Source organism: Pristiophorus japonicus, chromosome 27, assembly GCF_044704955.1.
Source record: "Pristiophorus japonicus isolate sPriJap1 chromosome 27, sPriJap1.hap1, whole genome shotgun sequence".
Classification (NCBI taxonomy): domain Eukaryota; kingdom Metazoa; phylum Chordata; class Chondrichthyes; family Pristiophoridae; genus Pristiophorus; species Pristiophorus japonicus.
The window spans coordinates 7,145,992-7,167,518 of record NC_092003.1 but is presented as its reverse complement, the minus strand read 5'-3'; the positions used below and the strand labels follow the sequence as shown (position 1 = coordinate 7,167,518).

General features: G+C 57.0%; 2 protein-coding genes across 2 annotated transcripts in view; one reads left to right on the top strand and one right to left on the bottom strand.

The window, feature by feature from the left end:
• Window positions 1–224: 224 nt before the first annotated feature.
• On the top strand, window positions 225–17,650 carry eif1ad (eukaryotic translation initiation factor 1A domain containing). Its single transcript, XM_070867961.1, has 6 exons — window positions 225–294; window positions 1,684–1,811; window positions 10,195–10,303; window positions 12,102–12,210; window positions 13,398–13,439; window positions 16,735–17,650. The coding sequence occupies exons 2-6, from the start codon at window positions 1,725–1,727 to the stop codon at window positions 16,889–16,891; spliced, it is 504 nt and encodes a 167-aa protein (XP_070724062.1). The 5' UTR covers window positions 225–294; window positions 1,684–1,724; the 3' UTR covers window positions 16,892–17,650.
• Window positions 17,651–19,530: 1,880 nt separating this feature from the next.
• Window positions 19,531–21,527, bottom strand: part of LOC139239334 (U4/U6.U5 tri-snRNP-associated protein 1-like) — a 10,126-nt gene continuing 8,129 nt past the window's right edge. The window contains exons 2-4 of the mRNA XM_070868009.1: window positions 20,187–20,324; window positions 19,798–19,919; window positions 19,531–19,698 (exon numbers count right to left, since the gene is read on the bottom strand). Of these exons, the coding sequence (XP_070724110.1) occupies window positions 19,680–19,698; window positions 19,798–19,919; window positions 20,187–20,324 (279 nt within the window). The 3' untranslated portion in view covers window positions 19,531–19,679. The remainder of the gene's footprint in view (window positions 19,699–19,797; window positions 19,920–20,186; window positions 20,325–21,527) is intronic.

Genomic DNA, 21,527 nt, shown 5'->3' with positions numbered 1-21,527 from the left:
CACGACCCCGCGCCGCCCTTTAACCTCCCCCCCTCGGGGCTCCCTGTGTGTCCGGGGGGGGGTCAGCCTCTCTCCCCCCGGGGCCCGGGCCCGGGGCCGCGCTCCCCACAAACCTCGCGCCCCGCCGCCGAGATCCTGAGCGCACCGGAAGTGGGGCGGGGGGAACGGGAAACACGACGGAGCGGACTTTGAAATTTTGGAGGGGGCGGGGACATGAGGACGGACCGGAAGCGGGGGGAGGCAGAACGGGGACGGACCGGAAGTGCTGCGGGGCAGTAATGTGTCTGAGAACCGGTGAGACCCTTCCCCCTCACCCCCTCCTCCTCCCTCACCCCCCTCCCCCCTACACCCCTCCTCCCTACACCCCTCCCTATCTCTGTAACCCCTCCTCCCTACACCCCTCCCTATCTCCGTAACCTCCTCCAGCCCTACACCCCTCCCCATCTCTGTAACCTCCTCCAGCCCCTACACCCCTCCCTATCTCTGTAACCCCCTCCAGCCCTACACCCCTCCCTATCTCTGTAACCCCCTCCAGCCCCTACACCCCTCCCTATCTCTGTAACCCCCTCCAGCCCCTACACCCCTCCCTATCTCTGTAACCCCCTCCAGCCCCTACACCCCTCCCTATCTCTTTAACCCCCTCCAGCCCTACACCCCTCCCTATCTCTGTAACCCCCTCCAGCCCCTACACCCCTCCCTATCTCTGTAACCCCCTCCAGCCCCTACACCCCTCCCTATCTCTGTAACCTCCTCCAGCCCTACACCCCTCCCTATCTCTGTAACCTCCTCCAGCCCTACACCCCTCCCTATCTCTGTAACCCCCTCCAGCCCCTACACCCCTCCCTATCTCTTTAACCCCCTCCAGCCCTACACCCCTCCCTATCTCTGTAACCCCCTCCAGCCCCTACACCCCTCCCTATCTCTGTAACCCCCTCCAGCCCCTACACCCCTCCCTATCTCTGTAACCCCCTCCAGCCCCTACACCCCTCCCTATCTCTTTAACCCCCTCCAGCCCTACACCCCTCCCTATCTCTGTAACCCCCTCCAGCCCCTACACCCCTCCCTATCTCTGTAACCCCCTCCAGCCCCTACACCCCTCCCTATCTCTGTAACCTCCTCCAGCCCTACACCCCTCCCTATCTCTGTAACCTCCTCCAGCCCTACACCCCTCCCTATCTCTGTAACCCCCTCCAGCCCCTACACCCCTCCCTATCTCTTTAACCCCCTCCAGCCCTACACCCCTCCCTATCTCTGTAACCCCCTCCAGCCCCTACACCCCTCCCTATCTCTGTAACCCCCTCCAGCCCCTACACCCCTCCCTATCTCTGTAACCTCCTCCAGCCCTACACCCCTCCCTATCTCTGTAACCTCCTCCAGCCCCTACACCCCTCCCTATCTCTGTAACCTTCTCCAGCCCCTACACCCCTCCCTATCTCGGTGACCCCACCCCACGAGATCTCCCCACTCCTCCAATCCTGGCCCCTTCGACCGTTTGCTGCACATCTTGCGCTGCGTTTTGCCGGGGGTCGGATTGATTGGGGCAGGGGGGGGGGTGGGTGTTAGAAGCCGCTCTCTCTAAATGCACGGTCCTTTCGGGGAGGGTTTGGGCGCTCGTGTCGGAGCAGGGACCTGGCGCTGACCCCCTCCCCGGTCTCAGTCGTTCTCTTTCTCCTCCTGCGGCAGGTTTTACTGGACGCCGGCCGAGCTGAAGGCTTCGCCCCAAGATGTCCCAGGCGACGAAGAGGAAACACGTGGTGAAGGAGGTGCTGGGCGATTACGCGCCCCCGTCCGAGAAGCAGCAGATTGTGCGGGTAAGGAAGGCCATGCTTGCCTTGGACGGGTGCAACTGAGCTTCACTGGATTGAGAGGGTTGTGCTAGGAGGAGAGAATGGGCAGATTTGGCCTGTTCCCTCTGGGGTAAAACCTCCCGAGGCGTTTCACAGGAACATTATCAAACAACATTTGACCCCCGAGCCTCATCAGGAGATATTGGGACAGGGGGACCAAATGCTCGGTCAGAGAGATCAGTTTTAAGGAGCGTCTTACAGTAGGAGAGAAAGGCAGAGAGGTTTAGGGAGGACTGGACGAGGCTACAGAGATAGGGGAACTTACAAGCAGACGGTTGGATGGACCTCACATGCTCTGAGCTCGATATCCGGTGTCCTTAATCCAAGTTGCCCCACTGGGATGCCCCTACCTTTTATACTTGCTCGCAAACAAAGCAGGTGACCTGACAGAATCCCTACTTGCTGCATGAATTCAGTCACTACAGCTGTGGCTGGGCCCTGGTCTTATCTGCTACACGGGGGTCCTGCCTTTCATTGTCTCTCCATCAATCCCACAACCAGCTTATCTTCGGTTAATCAGGTTAGTTCTTATCGTCTTAAGATCTTATGTTATAATGTGATCTATTCCAATCACCTTGATTTAGTCTACCTTGTGATTAGCTGTAGATAGTCGCACCTTCTGTCTCAGTCCCATCTCCATCTTATCTTGCCATTTCTTGCTGGTCAGCTCACAGTTTTCTCCCTTATCTGTGTCATGTGAGCCACTGTTTGCTGGAGATGTGACTCTTTGTACAGATGTGAACGAGCTTCACTTACTTTTAATAGCTCTGTCAGCCATATTTTGTTAACACTCCTAAAAGCTACACTGACTCTCACTGGGGTACGGGTCCCACACACACTGACTCTCACAGGGGTACAGTCCCACACACACTGACTCTCACTGGGGTACAGTCCCACACACACTGACTCTCACTGGGGTACAGTCCCACACACACTGACTCTCACTGGGGTACGGGTCCCACACACACTGACTCTCACTGGGGTACAGTCCCACACACACCGACTCTCACTGGGGTACGGGTCCCACACACACCGACTCTCACTGGGGTACGGGTCCCACACACACTGACTCTCACTGGGGTACAGTCCCACACACACTGACTCTCACTGGGGTATGGGTCCCACACACACTGACTCTCACTGGGGTACGGGTCCCACACACACTGACTCTCACTGGGGTACGGGTCCCACACACACTGACTCTCACTGGGGTACGGGTCCCACACACACTGACTCTCACTGGGGTACGGGTCCCACACACACTGACTCTCACTGGGGTACGGGTCCCACACACACTGACTCTCACTGGGGTACGTGTCCCTCACACACCGACTCTCACTGGGGTACGGGTCCCACACACACTGACTCTCACTGGGGTACGGGTCCCACACACACCGACTCTCACTGGGGTATGGGTCCTACACACACTGACTCTCACTGGGGTACAGTCCCACACACACTGACTCTCACTGGGGTATAGTCCCACACGCACTGACTCTCACTGGGGTACGGGTCCCACACACACTAACTCTCACTGGGGTACGGGTCCCACACACACTGACTCTCACTGGGGTACACGTCCCACACACACTGACTCTCACTGGGGTACGGGTCCCACACACACCGACTCTCACTGGGGTATAGTCCCACACACACTGACTCTCACTGGGGTACAGGTCCCACACACACTGACTCTCACTGGGGCACAGGTCCCACACACACTGACTCTCACTGGGGTACGGGTCCCACACACACAGACTCTCACTGGGGTATAGTCCCACACACACTGATTCTCACTGGGGTACGGGTCCCACACACACTGACTCTCACTGGGGTACGGGTCCCACACACACTGACTCTCACTGGGGTACAGGTCCCACACACATCGACTCTCACTGGGGTACAGGTCCCACACACACTGACTCTCACTGGGGTACAGGTCCCACACACACTGACTCTCACTGGGGTACGGGTCCCACACACACTGACTCTCACTGGGGTACGGGTCCCACACACACTGACTCTCACTGGGGTACAGGTCCCACACACACCGACTCTCACTGGGGTACAGGTCCCACACACACTGACTCTCACTGGGGTACAGGTCCCACACACACTGACTCTCACTGGGGTACAGGTCCCACACACACTGACTCTCACTGGGGTACAGGTCCCACACACACTGACTCTCACTGGGGTACAGGTCCCACACACACTGACTCTCACTGGGGTACAGGTCCCACACACACTGACTCTCACTGGGGTATGGGTCCCACACACACTGACTCTCACTGGGGTACGGGTCCCACACACACTGACTCTCACTGGGGTATGGGTCCCACACACACTGACTCTCACTGGGGTATGTGTCCCTCACACACCGACTCTCACTGGGGTACGGGTCCCACACACACTGACTCTCACTGGGGTACGGGTCCCACACACACTGACTCTCACTGGGGTACGGGTCCCACACATACTGACTCTCACTGGGGTACAGGTCCCACACACACTGACTCTCACTGGGGTACGGGTCCCACACACACTGACACTCACTGGGGTACAGTCTCACACACACTGACGCTCACCGGGGTATGGGTCCCACACACACTGACTCTCACTGGGGTACTGGTCCCACACACACTGACTCTCACTGGGGTACGGGTCCCACACACACTGACTCTCACTGGGGTACTGGTCCCACACACACTGACTCTCACTGGGGTACAGTCCCACACACACTGACTCTCACTGGGGTACAGTCTCACACACACTGACTCTCACTGGGGTATGGGTCCCACACACACTGACTCCACTGGGGTACTGGTCCCACACACACTGACTCTTACTGGGGTACAGTCCCACACTCACTGGGGTACAGTCCCACACACACTGACTCTCACTGGGGTATGGGTCCCACACACACTGACACTCACTGGGGTACGGGTCCCACACACACTGACTCTCACTGGGGTACGGGTCCCACACACACTGACTCTCACTGGGGTACAGTCTCACACACACTGACTCTCACTGGTGTACGGGTCCCACACACACTGACTCTCACTTGGGTACAGGTTCCACACACACTAACTCTCACTGGGGTACAGTCTCACACACACTGACTCTCACTGGGGTACGGGTCCCACACACACTGACTCTCACTGGGGTACAGGTCCCACACACACTGACTCTCACTGGGGCACAGGTCCCACACACACTGACTCTCACTGGGGTACGGGTCCCACACACACACAGACTCTCACTGGGGTATAGTCCCACACACACTGATTCTCACTGGGGTACGGGTCCCACACACACTGACTCTCACTGGGGTACGGGTCCCACACACACTGACTCTCACTGGGGTACAGGTCCCACACACATCGACTCTCACTGGGGTACAGGTCCCACACACACTGACTCTCACTGGGGTACAGGTCCCACACACACTGACTCTCACTGGGGTACGGGTCCCACACACACTGACTCTCACTGGGGTACTGGTCCCACATACACTGACTCTCACTGGGGTACAGGTCCCACACACACCGACTCTCACTGGGGTACAGGTCCCACACACACTGACTCTCACTGGGGTACAGGTCCCACACACACTGACTCTCACTGGGGTACAGGTCCCACACACACTGACTCTCACTGGGGTACAGGTCCCACACACACTGACTCTCACTGGGGTACAGGTCCCACACACACTGACTCTCACTGGGGTACTGGTCCCACACACACTGACTCTCACTGGGGTACAGGTCCCACACACACTGACTCTCACTGGGGTATGGGTCCCACACACACTGACTCTCACTGGGGTACGGGTCCCACACACACTGACTCTCACTGGGGTATGGGTCCCACACACACTGACTCTCACTGGGGTACGTGTCCCTCACACACCGACTCTCACTGGGGTACGGGTCCCACACACACTGACTCTCACTGGGGTACGGGTCCCACACACACTGACTCTCACTGGGGTACGGGTCCCACACACACTGACTCTCACTGGGGTACGGGTCCCACACACACTGACTCTCACTGGGGTACGGGTCCCACACATACTGACTCTCACTGGGGTACAGGTCCCACACACACTGACTCTCACTGGGGTACGGGTCCCACACACACTGACACTCACTGGGGTACAGTCTCACACACACTGACGCTCACCGGGGTATGGGTCCCACACACACTGACTCTCACTGGGGTACTGGTCCCACACACACTGACTCTCACTGGGGTACAGTCTCACACACACTGACTCTCACTGGGGTACGGGTCCCACACACACTGACTCTCACTGGGGTACGGGTCCCACACACACTAACTCTCACTGGGGTACAGTGTCACACACACTGACTCTCACTGGTGTACGGGTCCCACACACACTAACTCTCACTGGGGTACAGTGTCACACACACTAACTCTCACTGGGGTACGGGTCCCACACACACTAACTCGCACTGGGGTACAGTGTCACACACACTGACTCTCACTGGGGTACGGGTCCCACACACACTGACTCTCACTGGTGTACGGGTCCCACACACACTGACTCTCACTTGGGTACGGGTTCCACACACACTAACTCTCACTGGGGTACAGTGTCACACACACTGACTCTCACTGGGGTACGGGTCTCACACACACTGACTCTCACTGGGGTACAGTCTCACACACACTGACTCTCACTGGGGTACAGTCCCACACACACTGACACTCACTGGGGTACGGGTCCCACACACACTGACTCTCACTGGGGTACGGGTCCTACACACACTGACTCTCACTTGGGTACGGGTTCCACACACACTGACTCTCACTGGGGTACGGGTCCCACACACACCGACACTCACTGGGGTACGGGTCCCACACACACTGACTCTCACTGGGGTACGGGTCCCACACACACTGACTCTCACTGGGGTACGGGTCCCACACACACTGACTCTCACTGGGGTACGGGTCCCACACACACTGACTCTCACTGGGGTACGGGTCCCACACACACTGACTCTCACTGAGGTACGGATCCCACACACACTGACTCTCACTGGGGTACGGGTCCCACACACACTGACTCTCACTGGGGTACGGGTCCCACACACACTGACTCTCACTGGGGTACGGGTCCCACACACACTGACTCTCACTGGGGTACGGGTCCCACACACACTGACTCACTGGGGTACAGGTCCCACACACACTGACTCTCACTGGGGGACAGTCCCACACACACTGACTCTCACTGGGGTACGGGTCCCACACACACTGACTCTCACTGGGGTACGGGTCCCACACACACTGACTCTCACTGGGGTACGGGTCCCACACACACTGACTCTCACTGGGGTACGGGTCCCACACACACCGACTCTCACTGGGGTACGGGTCCCACACATACTGACTCTCACTGGGGTACAGGTCCCACACACACTGACTCTCACTGGGGTACGGGTCCCACACACACTGACACTCACTGGGGTACAGTCCCACACTCACTGGGGTACAGTCCCACACACACTGACTCTCACTGAGGTACAGTCCCACACACACTGACTCTCACTGGGGTACAGTCTCACACACACTGACTCTCACTGGGGTACAGGTCCCACACACACTGACTCTCACTGGGGTACAGTCTCACACACACTGACTCTCACTGGGGTACAGGTCCCACACACACTGACTCTCACTGGGGTACAGTCCCACACACACTGACTCTCACTGGGGTACAGGTCCCACACACACTGACTCTCACTGGGGTACGGGTCCCACACACACACTGACTCTCACTGGGGTACAGGTCCCACACACACTGACTCTCACTGGGGTACGGGTCCCACACACACTGACTCTCACTGGGGTAGAGTCTCACACACACTGACTCTCACTGGGGTACAGGTCCCACACACACTGACTCTCACTGGGGTACGGGTCCCACACACACTGACTCTCACTGGGGTACAGTCTCACACACACTGACTCTCACTGGTGTACGGGTCCCACACACACTGACTCTCACTGGGGTACGGGTCCCACACACACTGACTCTTACTGGGGTACGGGTCCCACACACACTGAATCTCACTGGGGTACGGGTCCCACACACACTGACTCTCACTGGGGTACGGGTCCCACACACACACTGACTCTCACTGGGGTACAGGTCCCACACACACTGACTCTCACTGGTGTACGGGTCCCACACACACTGACTCTCACTGGGTTACGGGTCCCACACACACTGACTCTCACTGGGGTACGGGTCCCACACACACTGACTCTCACTGGGGTACGGGTCCCACACACACACTGACTCTCACTGGGGTACGGGTCCCACACACACTGACTCTCACTGGGGTACAGGTCCCACACACACTGACTCTCACTGGGGTACGGGTCCCACACACACTGACTCTCACTGGGGTACGGGTCCCACACACACTGACTCTCACTGGGGTACGGGTCCCACACACACTGACTCTCACTGGGGTACGGGTCCCACACACACTGACTCTCACTGGGGTACAGGTCCCACACACACTGACTCTCACTGGGGTACGGGTGCCACGCGGAATGTCAGAAGGCTACTTGACTGCAACAGTCATCACCGTGAAGCTCAATTTCAAAACAGTGATTAGGAGCTGATTAATTTTGTACCTGCTTCCCCAATCTTCAATGGAAATCAGCCCAGAGTTTAGTAGTTTCTCCGCTGATCCCAGGTTTTGGAGACCGGTCAATTTAATCTGGGCAGCAAAAAGATGTGAAGTCACTGTCGGCTTGCATCCTCGGGTGGAACAGTACCGGCAGTGTTCCTGGACGGGACGGCCTCTGTCCCGTGGAGATGTTGCCAGCATCATAGAAACATAGAAAATAGGTGCAGGAGTAGGCCATTCGGCCCTTCTAGCCTGCACCGCCATTCAATGAGTTCATGGCTGAACATTCAACTTCAGTACCCCATTCCTGCTTTCTCACCATACCCCTTGATTCCCCTAGTAGTAAGGACTTCATCTAACTCCTTTTTGAATATATTTAGTGAATTGGCCTCAACAACTTTCTGTGGTAGAGAATTCCACAGGTTCACCACTCTCTGGGTGAAGAAGTTCCTCCGCATCTCGGTCCTAAATGGCTTACCCCTTATCCTTAGACTGTGACCCCTGGTTCTGGACTTCCCCAACATCGGGAACATTCTTCCTGCATCTTACCTGTCTAACCCCGTCAGAATTTTAAACGTTTCTATGAGGTCCCCTCTCATTCTTCTAAACTCCAGTGAATACAAGCCCAGTTGATCCAGTCTTTCTTGATAGGTCAGTCCCACCATCCCGGGAATCAGTCTGGTGAACCTTCGCTGCACTCCCTCAATAGCAAGAATGTCCTTCCTCAGGTTAGGAGACCAAAACTGTACACAATACTCCAGGTGTGGCCTCACCAAGGCCCTATACAACTGCAGTAACACCTCCCTGCCCCTGTACTCAAATCCCCTCGCTATGAAGGCCAGCATCGGAGGGGCAGTACTGAGGGAGCACTGCACCGTCGGAGGGGCGGTACTGAGGGAACGCCGCACTGTCGGAGGGGCGGTACTGAGGGAGCGCCGCATTGTTGGAGGTGCTATCTTTCGGATGAGACGTTAAACCGAGGCCCCGTCTGCTCTCTCAGGTGGATGTAAAAGATCCCGCCGCCACTATTGGAAGAAGAGCAGGGGGAGTTCTCCCCGGTGTCCTGGGGCCAATATTTATCCCTCGACCAACATCACTAAAACAGAGGATCGGGTCATTATCACATCGCTGTGTGTGGGAGCTTGCTGTGCGCAAATTGGCATTTCCCACAATACAACAGCGAGCGCACTCCAAAAGTACTTCATTGGCTGTAAAGCACTTTGAGACGTCCTCGATTTTAAAAGTCTCCTTGTTTACAAATCCCTCCATGACCCTCGCCCCTCCCTATCTCTGTAACCTCCTCCAGCCCCACAACCCCCCCGAGATCTCTGCCCTCCTCCAATTCCGCCCTCCTGAGCATCCCTGATTATAATCGCTCCACCATCGGTGGCCGTGCCTTCAGCTGCCTGGGCCCCAAGCTCTGGAACTCCCTCCCTAAACCTCTCCGCCTCTCTCCTCCTTCAAGACGCTCCTTCAAACCGACCTTTGACCCAGCTTTTGGTCACCTGCGCCGATATCTCACCAAGTGTCTCGTGTCGAAATGTTGATCGATAATCGCTCCAGTGAGGGGCCGATGGGTGTTTTTGAGTGGCAGGCGCTGTATAAATGCGGGGAGTTGTTGTCAGGAGACGGTGCGCGGGCTGTATTTAATCTTGCGCCTGTTCCCACAGGTGCTGGGAACGCCGGGAAACAACCTCCACGAGGTGGAGACCCCCGAGGGGGAGCACTTCCTCGTCAGCATGCCCACCAAGTTCCGCAAGAACATCTGGATCAAGCGAGGTACGGTGCACACGGGACCGGGGCCTGCGTCTGCGCCTGCGCTCGCGGAACTGGGCCCTCACGCCAGTCCCTCAATGATTCGCGCCACACCGCACAGGGCCCCGCCGTTTCCCAGCTCGGGCAGCGTGCAGTCGGTGTTGGGGGGGCGGGTGAGGCCCCTTTAAATGAAGGGTGTGGGTGAGGCCCCTTTAAATGAAGGGTGTGGGTGAGGCCCCTTTAAATGAAGGGGGGTGGGTGAGGCCCCTTTAAATGAAGGGGGGTGGGTGAGGCCCCTTTAAATGAAAGGGGGTGGGTGAGGCCCCTTTAAATGAAGGGGGGTGGGTGAGGCCCCTTTAAATGAAGGGGGGGTGAGTGAGGCCCCTTTAAATGAAGTGGGGTGGGTGAGGCCCCTTTAAATGAAGGGAGGTGTGAGGCCCCTTTAAATGAAGGGAGGTGTGAGGCCCCTTTAAATGAAGGGGGGTGTGAGACCCCTTTAAATAAAGGGGGCGGGTGAGGCCCTTTTAAATGAAGAGGGGTGTGAGGCCCCTTTAAATGAAGGGGGCGGGTGAGGCCTATCATGGTGGAATGACTGGGTATAATCAGCGGGCCAGGGATTCTGCGTTTATCAGCAGACTGTGCGACATGTAAAGCCTTGCATTTACATAGCGCCTTTCACGACCACCGGACGTCCCAAAGTGCTTTACAGCCAATGAAGCACTTTTTGGAGTGCAGTCACTGTTGTATTGTGGGAAACGCCAATTTGCGCACAGCAAGCTCCCACACACAGCAATGTGATAACGACCCAGATCATCTATTTCAGGGATGTTGGTTGAGGGATAAATACAGGACACCGGGGAGAACTCCCCCTGCTCTTCTTCCAATAGTGGCCCCGGGATCTTTTACATCCACCTGAGAGGGCAGACGGGGCCTCGGTTTAACGTCTCATCTGAAAGACGGCACCTCCGACAGTGCGGCACTCCCTCAGTACTGCCCCTCCGACAGTGCGGCGCTCCCTCAGTACTGCCCCTCCGACAGTGCGGCACTCCCTCAGTACTGCCCCTCCGACAGTGCGGCGCTCCCTCAGTACTGCCGCTCTGACAGTGCGGCGCTCCCTCAGTACCGCCCCTCGGACAGTGTGACGCTCCCTCAGTACCGCCCCTCGGACAGTGCGGCGCTCCCTCAGTACCGCCCCTCCGACAGTGCGGCGCTCCCTCAGTACCGCCCCTCCGACAGTGCGGCGCTCCCTCAGTACCGCCCCTCCGACAGTGTGACGCTCCCTCAGTACCGCCCCTCCGACAGTGTGGCGCTCCCTCAGTACCGCCCCTCCGACAGTGTGACGCTCCCTCAGTACCGCCCCTCCGACAGTGCGGCGCTCCCTCAGTACTGCCCCTCCGATCTAATTGAAAAATACAAGATTCTGAGGGGGTTTGACAGGGTAGATGCAGGGAGAGTGTTTCCCCCCCGGGGCTGGGGAGTCTCGAACCAGGGGTCACACAGTCTCAGGATAAGGGGTCGGCCATTTAGGACTGAGATGAGCAGGAATTTCTTCTCTCAGAGGGTGGTGAATCTTTGGAATTCTCTGCCCCAGAGGGCCGTGGAGGCTCAGTCGTTGAGTATATTCAAGGCTGGGATCGGTGGATTTTTGGAATCGAGGGATTGGGCGGGAAAGTGGAGTTGAGGTCGAAGGTCGGCCGTGATCTCATGGAATGGCGGAGCGGGCTCGAGGGGCCGAATGGCCGACTCCTGCTCTGAATTCTCACGGCCCTGCTCCGTGCTTGCGGGGCGGAAACTGACGTTCTGCGTGCTTTACTTTCTTCAGGCGATTTCCTGATCGTGGACCCGATCGAGGAAGGCGAGAAAGTGAAGGCGGAGATCACGTCCATCCTGTACAAGGAGCATATCAAGCAGCTGAGGAAGGAGGGCGTGTGGTAGGACCCTGGGGCGCTCTGCGCTGTATTAAACGCCGGCTGGGAGCCGCTGAGCAGCGAGAGGGCGGTGTGTGTCGGCCTCACTACACCCTCAGCTCTTCGCGCTGGCAGCTTGATGGCTGTCTCTCTCTCTCTCTCTCTCTCTCTCTCTCTCTCTCCCAGGGAGGGCAGCTCACCAGATATCAGGGTCTCGGCGCTTCCCAGCTTTGGACCATCGGCCGTGGGTCAGTGGGTCGCACTCTCTTCCCCTCTTCAATCCAAACGTCGTGGGTTCAAGTCACCACTCCCCAAACTCGAGCACAAACATCCAGGCCAACACTCCCAGTGCAGTGCTGAGGGAGCCCCGCACTGTCGGAGGGGCAGTACTGAGGGAGCGCCGCACTGTCGGAGGGGCAGTGCTGAGGGAACGCCGCACTGTCGGAGGGGCAGTACTGAGGGAGCGCCGCACTGTCGGAGGGGCGGTACTGAGGGAGCGCCGCACTGTCGGAGGGGCAGTACTGAGGGAGCGCCGCACTGTCGGAGGGGCAGTACTGAGGGAGCGCCGCACTGTCGGAGGGGCAGTACTGAGGGAGCGCCGCACTGTCGGAGGGGCAGTACTGAGGGAGCCCCGCACTGTCGGAGGGGCGGTACTGAGGGAGCCCCGCACTGTCGGAGGGGCGGTACTGAGGGAGCACCGCACTGTCGGAGGGGCTGTCTTGCGGATTAGGCGTCTGCTCTCTCAGGTGGATGTAAAAGATCCCGGGGCCACTATTGGAAGAAGAGCAGGGGGAGTTCTCCCCGGTGTCCTGGGGCCAATATTTATCCCTCGACCAACATCACTAAAACAGATGATCCGGGTCATTATCACGTTGCTGTGTGTGGGAGCTTGCTGTGCGCAAATTGGCGTTTCCCACAATACAACAGTGACCACACTCCAGTAAGTGTTTGGCTGTAAAGCACTTTGAGATGACCCGAGGATGTGAGGGGCGCTATATAAATGCAAGTCTTTTTGGTGTTGCAAGGGGTGGGGGGAAATTGGAAGGATGGACCACAGCAGAAAACGGTGGGAGCTTGGTTGCTCTGTCCCCTGTGGGTCGGCTGCGGACGGGGGGGGTGTGTGTGTGTGTGTGGGGGGGGGTCTCGCTGAGGGTCCTTGCTCATCTGTGCTCGCCCTGCCTCTAATCCCTTTCTCTTTCACCCCCTAAAAGGCCAGCCAGTTTCTCCGACCCGGCTGAAGAAAGGCCAGAGAGGTGAGTGTCTAATCTGTAACCCTGCTACCCCCCCGCCTCCCCCCACACACACCAGGCCAGCTGAGGAAGGGTGGGGGGGGTGGCGGGGTTTATTCTGCTCAGTGAGGACAAGCTGCAATCACCCACACACCTCCTGAACCATCTCTGGGCGTCGAGAGCGCGAAGGAGCCCGAGTGACTCTCTCTCTCCCTCGCTCACAGACCCACTCTCTATCCCCACCTGTAAATTCAGAAGGATACACTGGCCTTGGAGCGATCGCACTGTCGGTTTATAAGAAACATAAGAAATAGGAGCAGGAGTCGGCCATTCGGCCCCTCGAGCCTGCTCCGCCATTTAATACCATCATGGACTCAGCTCCACTTCCCCGCCCGCGCCCCGTATCTGTTAAACTGTCTTAAATATATTCAATGACCCAGCCTCCACAGCTCTCTGAGGCAGCGAATTCCACAGATTTACAACCCTCTGAGAGAAGGAATTCCTCCTCATCTCAGTTTTAAATGGGCGGCCCCTTATTCTAAGATCGTGCCCCCCTAGTTCTAGTCTCCCCCATCAGTGGAAACATCCTCTCTGCATCCACCTTGTCGAGCCCCCCTCATAATCTTATACATTTTGATAAGATCACACCTCGTTCTTCTGAGGTTTTTGGGGAGGGTATATTGGCCTTTGAGGGAGTACAGCGAAGGTTTACCAGAACGTTACCCGGACTCCAGCATCACGAGGAGATTACACACAAACTAAGGTTGTATTCCCTGGGATTTAGACGGTTAAGGGGCGATCTGATCAAAGTTTTCAGGATATTAAGGGGAACAGACAGGGAAGATAGAGAGAGACTATGTCCACTGGTTGGGGATTCTAGGACTAAGGGGGCAAAGTCTAAAAATTAGAGCCAGACCTTTCAGGAGTGAAATTAAGAAACATTTCTACACACACACACACAAAGGGTGGTAGATGTTTGGAACTCTCTCCCGCAAACGGCCATTTAACTTTAACTTTAACTGGGTCAATTAACTTTAAATTGGAGATTGATGGATTTGTGTTAACTGTCGGTATTAAGGGAGATGGGCCAAAGGCGGGTGGAGGGAGTTGGGTCTCGTGTCCTCGTTCGATGGCGGAACAGGCTCGAGGGGCTGAATTGCCCTTCTGGAGTCCCGACTCCCTGGGGAACTGCCCCACACACAGTGAAACATCACTCCAGTAAATAAGGACTGGGTGTGACTCTGCAAGGCACCCGAACAATTCGGAAAGCAAATGGTACGTTGGCCTTTATTACGGGAGGATTTGAGTATAAGAGTAAAGACGTCTTACTGCGATTATACAGGGCCCTGGTGAGACCGCACCTGGAGTATTGTGTACAGTTTGGGTCTCCTTACCTAAGGAAGGATATACTCGCCATTGAGGGAGTGCAGCGAAGGTTCACCAGACTGATTCCTGGGATGGGGGGGATTGTCCTATGAGGAGAGATTGAGTAGAGTGGGCCGATATTCTCTAGAGTTTAGAAGAATGAGAGGTGATCTCATTGAAACAGACACAATTCTTACAGGGCTTGACAGGGTAGATGCAGGGAGGGTGTTTCCCCCGGGGCTGGGGAGTCTAGAACCAGGGGTCACACAGTCTCAGGATAAGGGGGCGGCCATTTAGGACTGAGATGAGGAGGAATTTCTTCACTCAGAGGGTGGTGAATCTTTGGGATTCTCTGCCCCAGAGGGCCGTGGAGGCTCAGTCCAATATAGGCTGAGATCGAGAGATTTGTGATTAAGGGAATCGAGGGCTATGGGGAAAATGGAGTTGAGACAGAAGATCAGCCGCGATCTCATTGAATGGCGGAGCAGGCTCGAGGGGCCGAATGGCCCACTCCAGGATGGGACAGCGTGTGGGGAGCAGGACCCCGGGCTGGAATTTCCCTCCAGAGTCCAGGGGCAACTGGGGGCCCCCCTCCCCTAGTTCACAGCCGTGGCCATTTTTCCTGCTGGCTGTGTGTGGCTCGGTCCTGGCTGTGTGGTGTGTTTAGGCCGAGAGCGTTCATTTCCAACGTTCTCTTTCTCCAGTGCCAGCCGCGGCTGTGGGCAGTACACTCGCCTGAGTCAGAAGGTTGCGGTTTCAAGTCCCACTCCAGGGAATTTTGAGTACCAAAAAATCCAGGCTGACACTGCAGTGCTGAGGGAGCGCCGCACTGTCGGAGGGGCAGTACTGAGGCAGCGCTGCACTGTCGGAGGGGCGGTGCTGAGGGAGCGCTGCACTGTCGGAGGGGCGGTGCTGAGGGAGCGCCGCACTGTCGGAGGGGCAGTACTGAGGCAGCGCTGCACTGTCGGAGGGGCAGTGCTGAGGGAGCGCCGCACTGTCGGAGGGGCAGTACTGAGGGAGTGCCGCACTGTCGGAGGGGCAGTACTGAGGCAGCGCTGCACTGTCGGAGGGGCAGTACTGAGGGAGCGCCGCACTGTCGGAGGGGCGGTACTGAGGGAGCGCCGCACTGTCGGAGGAGCAGTACTGAGGGAGCGCCGCACTGTCGGAGGGGCGGTGCTGAGGGAGCGCCGCACCGTCGGAGGGGAAGTACTGAGGGAGCGCCGCACTGTCGGAGGGGCGGTGCTGAGGGAGCGCCGCACTGTCGGAGGGGCAGTGCTGAGGGAGCGCCGCACTGTCGGAGGGGCAGTGCTGAGGGAACGCCGCACTGTCGGAGGAGCAGTGCTGAGGGAGCGCCGCACTGTCGGAGGGGCAGTACTGAGGGAGCGCCGCACTGTCGGAGGGGCAGTACTGAGGGAGCGCCGCACTGTCGGAGAGGCAGTACTGAGGGAGCGCCGCACTGTCGGAGGGGCAGTACTGAGGGAGCGCCGCACTGTCGGAGAGGCAGTACTGAGGGAGCCCCGCACTGTCGGAGGGGCAGTACTGAGGGAGCGCCGCACTGTCGGAGCGGCAGTACTGAGGGAGCGCCGCACTTTCGGAGGGGCAGTACTGAGGGAGCGCCGCACTGTCGGAGGGGTAGTACTGAGGGAGCCCCGCACTGTCGGAGGAGACATTAAACCGAGGCCCTGTCTGCCCTCTCGGGTGGATGTAAAAGATCCCGGGGCCACTATTGGAAGAAGAGCAGGGGGAGTTCTCCCCGGTGTCCTGGGGCCAATATTTATCCCTCACTGAAACAGATGATCTGGGTCATTATCACAGTGCTGTGTGTGGGAGCTTGCTGTGCGCAAATTAGCTTGCCGCGTGTCCCACGTCGCAGCAGTGACTGCAAAGCTCTTTGGGACGTCCGGTGGTCGTGAAAGGCGCCGTGTAAATGCAAAAGTCCTGTCTTTCGTTCCAGTCGGCCGGAGAGAGAGAACGGCAACGGGGGCTCGGACGAGGGCGGGACGTCGGAGGACGATAGCGACCTGTTTGTCAACACCAACCGGCGGAACTACGAGTACTCCGAGAGCGAGGAGGACGACAGTGAGGAGGAGGAGGAGGGGACGAAGGAGTGAGAGAAGCAGCTGGGGCTCGCTCTCTGGGGGGGGGGGGGACCCGAGCCAGCGCACACTGTGTCCGGCTGCCGTTTATTCCCGTGAAAAGATCCAACTCGAGGCGCGCGGAGAGCTGGGCATTCCCGCTTCAAGGGAGGACCCCTTCCTGCAGCATGGTCGCGTGTGTGTGTGTGTATTGTAAAAGCTGTTCGGGATCAGAGGAAAGGCTACTGTTTAATAGGTCTCCCCCCCCCCCCCCCCTCGCTTCAGCGGGGTTGGTGTCCGCTGGGCACTACGGCTGACGGTCGCTGGGGTGTTTAAAGGGCCCTCCCGCTCTGCTCGCTGTGGGGTGAGCTCCGTGTGTTCGAATCACCAATCCCCCAGCGAGCCTCCACTCCCCTTTTGAGGCCACGTCTTCTGGATTATTAAGGCTTTCTTGATTCTAATTCCCCGTACGTTTTTGGGGAGGGTTAAATTTGCCGACATGTTCTCCCCCCCCCCCCACCAATCCTGGCTGTCCCGCCGGGGGAAAAGAGGGAGGCCACGCTCATGGCCGAGCTCTCCCCCCAAAAAGCTTCCCGTGGAGGCTGATTATCACCGAGCCACCGGGGGGGGCGGGTGCTCATTTGATCGGGAGGTTGGGTCCAGCTTCCCACCCCCCCCCACCCCGACAGCCGCGAGGTGGTTTTCCGAGGGAGTGTCACAGTGAGCATTCTACATTCCTGGGGGTGCACAGAGAAATCTTTGTATTTGTGTAAATAAATATTGGCGAGACGTGGAGTGGTGTGTGCGCGCTGGTTTATTGGACGGGCAGTTTTACATTGGGAGTGGAGTGGGTCCCAGTGTCCGCTGAAGAAAGACTGGATCGACTGGGCTTACATTCACTGGAGTTTAGAAGAATGAGAGGGGATCTCGTAGAAACATATAAAATTCTGACGGGACTGGACAGGTTAGATGCAGGAAGAATGTTCCCGATGTTGGGGAAGTCCAGAACCAGGGGTCACAGTCTAAGGATAAGGGGTAAGCCATTTAGGACCGAGATGAGGAGAAACTTCTTCACCCAGAGAAAGTAGTTGAGACCAGTTCGTTAGATATGTTCAAGAAGGAGTTAGATGTGGCCCTTACGGCTAAAGGGATATGGAGAGAAAGCAGGAATGGGGTACTGAAGTTGCATGATCAGCCATGATCATATTGAATGGTGGTGCAGGCTCGAAGGGCCTGCAACTACTTTCTATGTTGCTACATGGCCCGACACACAGCCTTGTGTCTAATATTCCTTCTCTGGCCCCGAGTGGCCCCTTTAAGGGTGGGTGCAGTTTTTGCAGTGAAATCTTGGAGACTCCCTTCCTGGAATTTTTTGAGGATGTTTCCAGTAGAGTGGACAAGGGAGAACCAGTTGATGTGGTATATTTGGACTTTCAGAAGGCTTTCGACAAGGTCCCACACAAGAGATTAATGTGTAAAGTTAAAGCACATGGGATTGGGGGTAGTGTGCTGACGTGGATTGAGAACTGGTTGTCAGACAGGAAGCAAAAAGTTGGAGTAAATGGGTACTTTTCAGAATGGCAGGCAGTGACTAGTGGGGTACCGCAAGGTTCTGTGCTGGGGCCCCAGCTGTTTACACTACATTAATGATTTAGACGAGGGGATTAAATGTAGTATCTCCAAATTTGCGGATGACACTAAGTTGGTGGCAGTGTGAGCTGCGAGGAGGATGCTATGAGACTGCAGAGCGACTTGGATAGGTGAGGTGAGTGGGCAAATGCGTGGCAGATGAAGTATAATGTGGATAAATGTGAGGTTATCCACTTTGGTGGTAAAAACAGAGACAGACTATTATCTGAATGGTGACAGATTAGGAAAAGGGGAGGTGCAACGAGACCTGGGTGTCATGGTACATCAGTCATTGAAGGTTGGCATGCAGGTACAGCAGGCGGTTAAGAAAGCAAATGGCATGTTGGCCTTCATAGCGAGGGGATTTGAGTACAGGGGCAGGGAGGTGTTGTATAGGGCCTTGGTGAGGCCACACCTGGAGTATTGTGTACAGTTTTGGTCTCCTAACTTGAGGAAGGACATTCTTGCTATTGAGGGAGTGCAGCGAAGATTCACCAGACTGATTCCCGGGATGGCGGGACTGACCTATCAAGAGAGACTGGATCAACTGGGCTTGTATTCACTAGAGTTCAGAAGAATGAGGGGATCTCATAGAAACGTTTAAAATTCTGACGGGTTTAGACAGGTTAGATGCAGGAAGAATGTTCCCGATGTTTGGGAAGTCCAGAACCAGGGGTCACAGTCTAAGGATAAGGGGTAAGCCATTTAGGACCGAGATGAGGAGAAACTTCTTCACCCAGAGAGTGGTGAACCTGTGGAATTCTCTACCACAGAATGTAGTTGAGGCCAATTCACTAAATATATTCAAAAGGGAGTTAGATGTAGTCCTTACTACTCGGGGGATCAAGGGGTATGGAGAGAAAGCAGGAATGGGGTACTGAAGTTGCATGTTCAGCCATGAACTCATTGAATGGCGGTGCAGGCTCGAAGGGCTGAATGGCCTGCTCCTGCACCTAGTTTCTATGTACCTGGCCTTATTCCCCCAGGGGGGAGGGGAAGGGAAGGTCACAGCGATCCACAGTACATACACAACCAAATCACAACAGTTTAGAAAAAAAAAAGCCATCTTTTTATTAATTTACAGAAGGAAAGCAGAGAGAGAGAGAGAATGTAAACCGGCTCATAAAACAGGCAAATCTGCCCGACAATCAAATCCCCGTCCCCTGCTCAAAGGTCAGTGCTTGCTGAACCAGTTTCATTTGGTGATCGTGTTCCTGTGAGGGAGAGAGAAAAAAAAAAGACTTAAAACACAGACTTGACAGCTCTGTAAATGAGAGACAGAGAGACGACAAACCCCATCCCAGCTCACGTACACATTCATGCTCTTCCCACTGCCGCTCAGCACGATGTAGGGAGTCTTCTGCGCTTTCTGCTTCTCCTGCAGCAGGGCCACAGTTCCCAGGGGGGTGTCACTGGAGCTCATCTTCCTCAATAGCTGCAGAGAGAGAGAGAGAGACAAAAAAAAACGTGAGAGAGACGGCCAACAAGACAAGAGGGAGAGGCAGCCAGCCACAGTTCCTGCTCACTGCGTGTTCCCCTGGGCGCCGGGCAGGGGGGAGTGGCTCGCGGTCAGCTACAATGCCCCCCGAGGCTGAATAGCCCGCCCAACGATTTGCCCCGGCTACTGGCTGGTGCGGTCACAACGAGGCAGGGTTTGGGGCCTGTGAGGGAAAAGACCCGGGAAAAGCAAAGTGTAACTCACGTGTTCCTCCTCCAGTTTCTTCATCCGCTTTTCCGTCTTCATCTTGCCGGACCCCTTCCCGTGGAAGCGGTGGGACAATTGCCTGAAGGCCTGTGTTTGAGCAAAACGGCGATGGTTAGTTGCAGAGCGTGCACAGATCTGCTCAGGTCTCACCAGCCATCACACCGGAGCATTGCAAGGGACAGAAAAAGCTTTGGGAAGATTTTTCCCGACTCGACCCCACCATCCAGGACAAAGCAGCCCGCTGGATCGGCACGCTACCCACCACCTTCAACACTCACTCCCTCCACCACCGGCGCCCCCTGGCTGCAGTGTGCACCATCTACAAGATGCACTGCAGCAACTCGCCAAGGCTTCTTCAGCAGCATCTCCCAAACCCGCTACCTCTACCGCCCAGAAGGACAAGGGCAGCAGGCGCATGGGAACACCACCACCTCCACGTTCCCCCTCCCAGTCACACACACACCATCCTGAATTGGAAATATATCGGCCGTTCCTTCATCGTCGCTGGGTCACAATCCTGGAACTCCCTCCCGAACAGCACTGTGGGAGCACCTTCACCACACGGACTGCAGCGGTTCAAGAAGGCGGCTCACCACCACCTTCTCAAGGGGCAATTAGGGACAGTCTCGACCCGAGAATTAATTTTAAAATGGTTACAATCACTGGTTAATTTAAAGGCAGAGGCAGCCCCTCCGACAGTGCGGGGCTCCCTCAGTATTGCCCCTCCGACATATGGCGCTCCCTCAGAACTGCCCCTCCGACAGTGCGGCGCTCCCTCAGTACCGCCCCTCCGACAGTGCGGCGCTCCCTCAGTATTGCCCCTCCGACATATGGCGCTCCCTCAGAACTGCCCCTCCGACAGTGCGGCGCTCCCTCAGTACCGCCCCTCCGACAGTGCGGCGCTCCCTCAGTACTGCCCCTCCGACAGTACGGCGCTCCTCAGTACTGCCCCTCCGACAGTGCGGCGCTCCCTCAGTACTGCCCCTCCGACAGTGCGGCGCTCCCTCAGTACTGCCCCTCCGACAGTGCGGCGCTCCCTCAGTACTGCCCCTCCGACAGTGCGGCGCTCCCTCAGTACTGCCCCTCCGACAGTGCGGCGCTCCCTCAGTACCGCCCCTCCGACAGTGCGGCGCTCCCTCAGTACTGCCCCTCCGACAGTGCGGCGCTCCCTCAGTACCGCCCCTCCGACAGTACGGCGCTCCCTCAGTACTGCCCCTCCGACAGTGCGGCACTCCCTCAGTACAGTCCCTCCGACAGTGCGGGGCTCCCTCAGTACTGTCCCTCCGACAGTGCGGGGCTCCCTCAGTACTGTCCCTCCGACAGTGCGGGTCTCCCTCA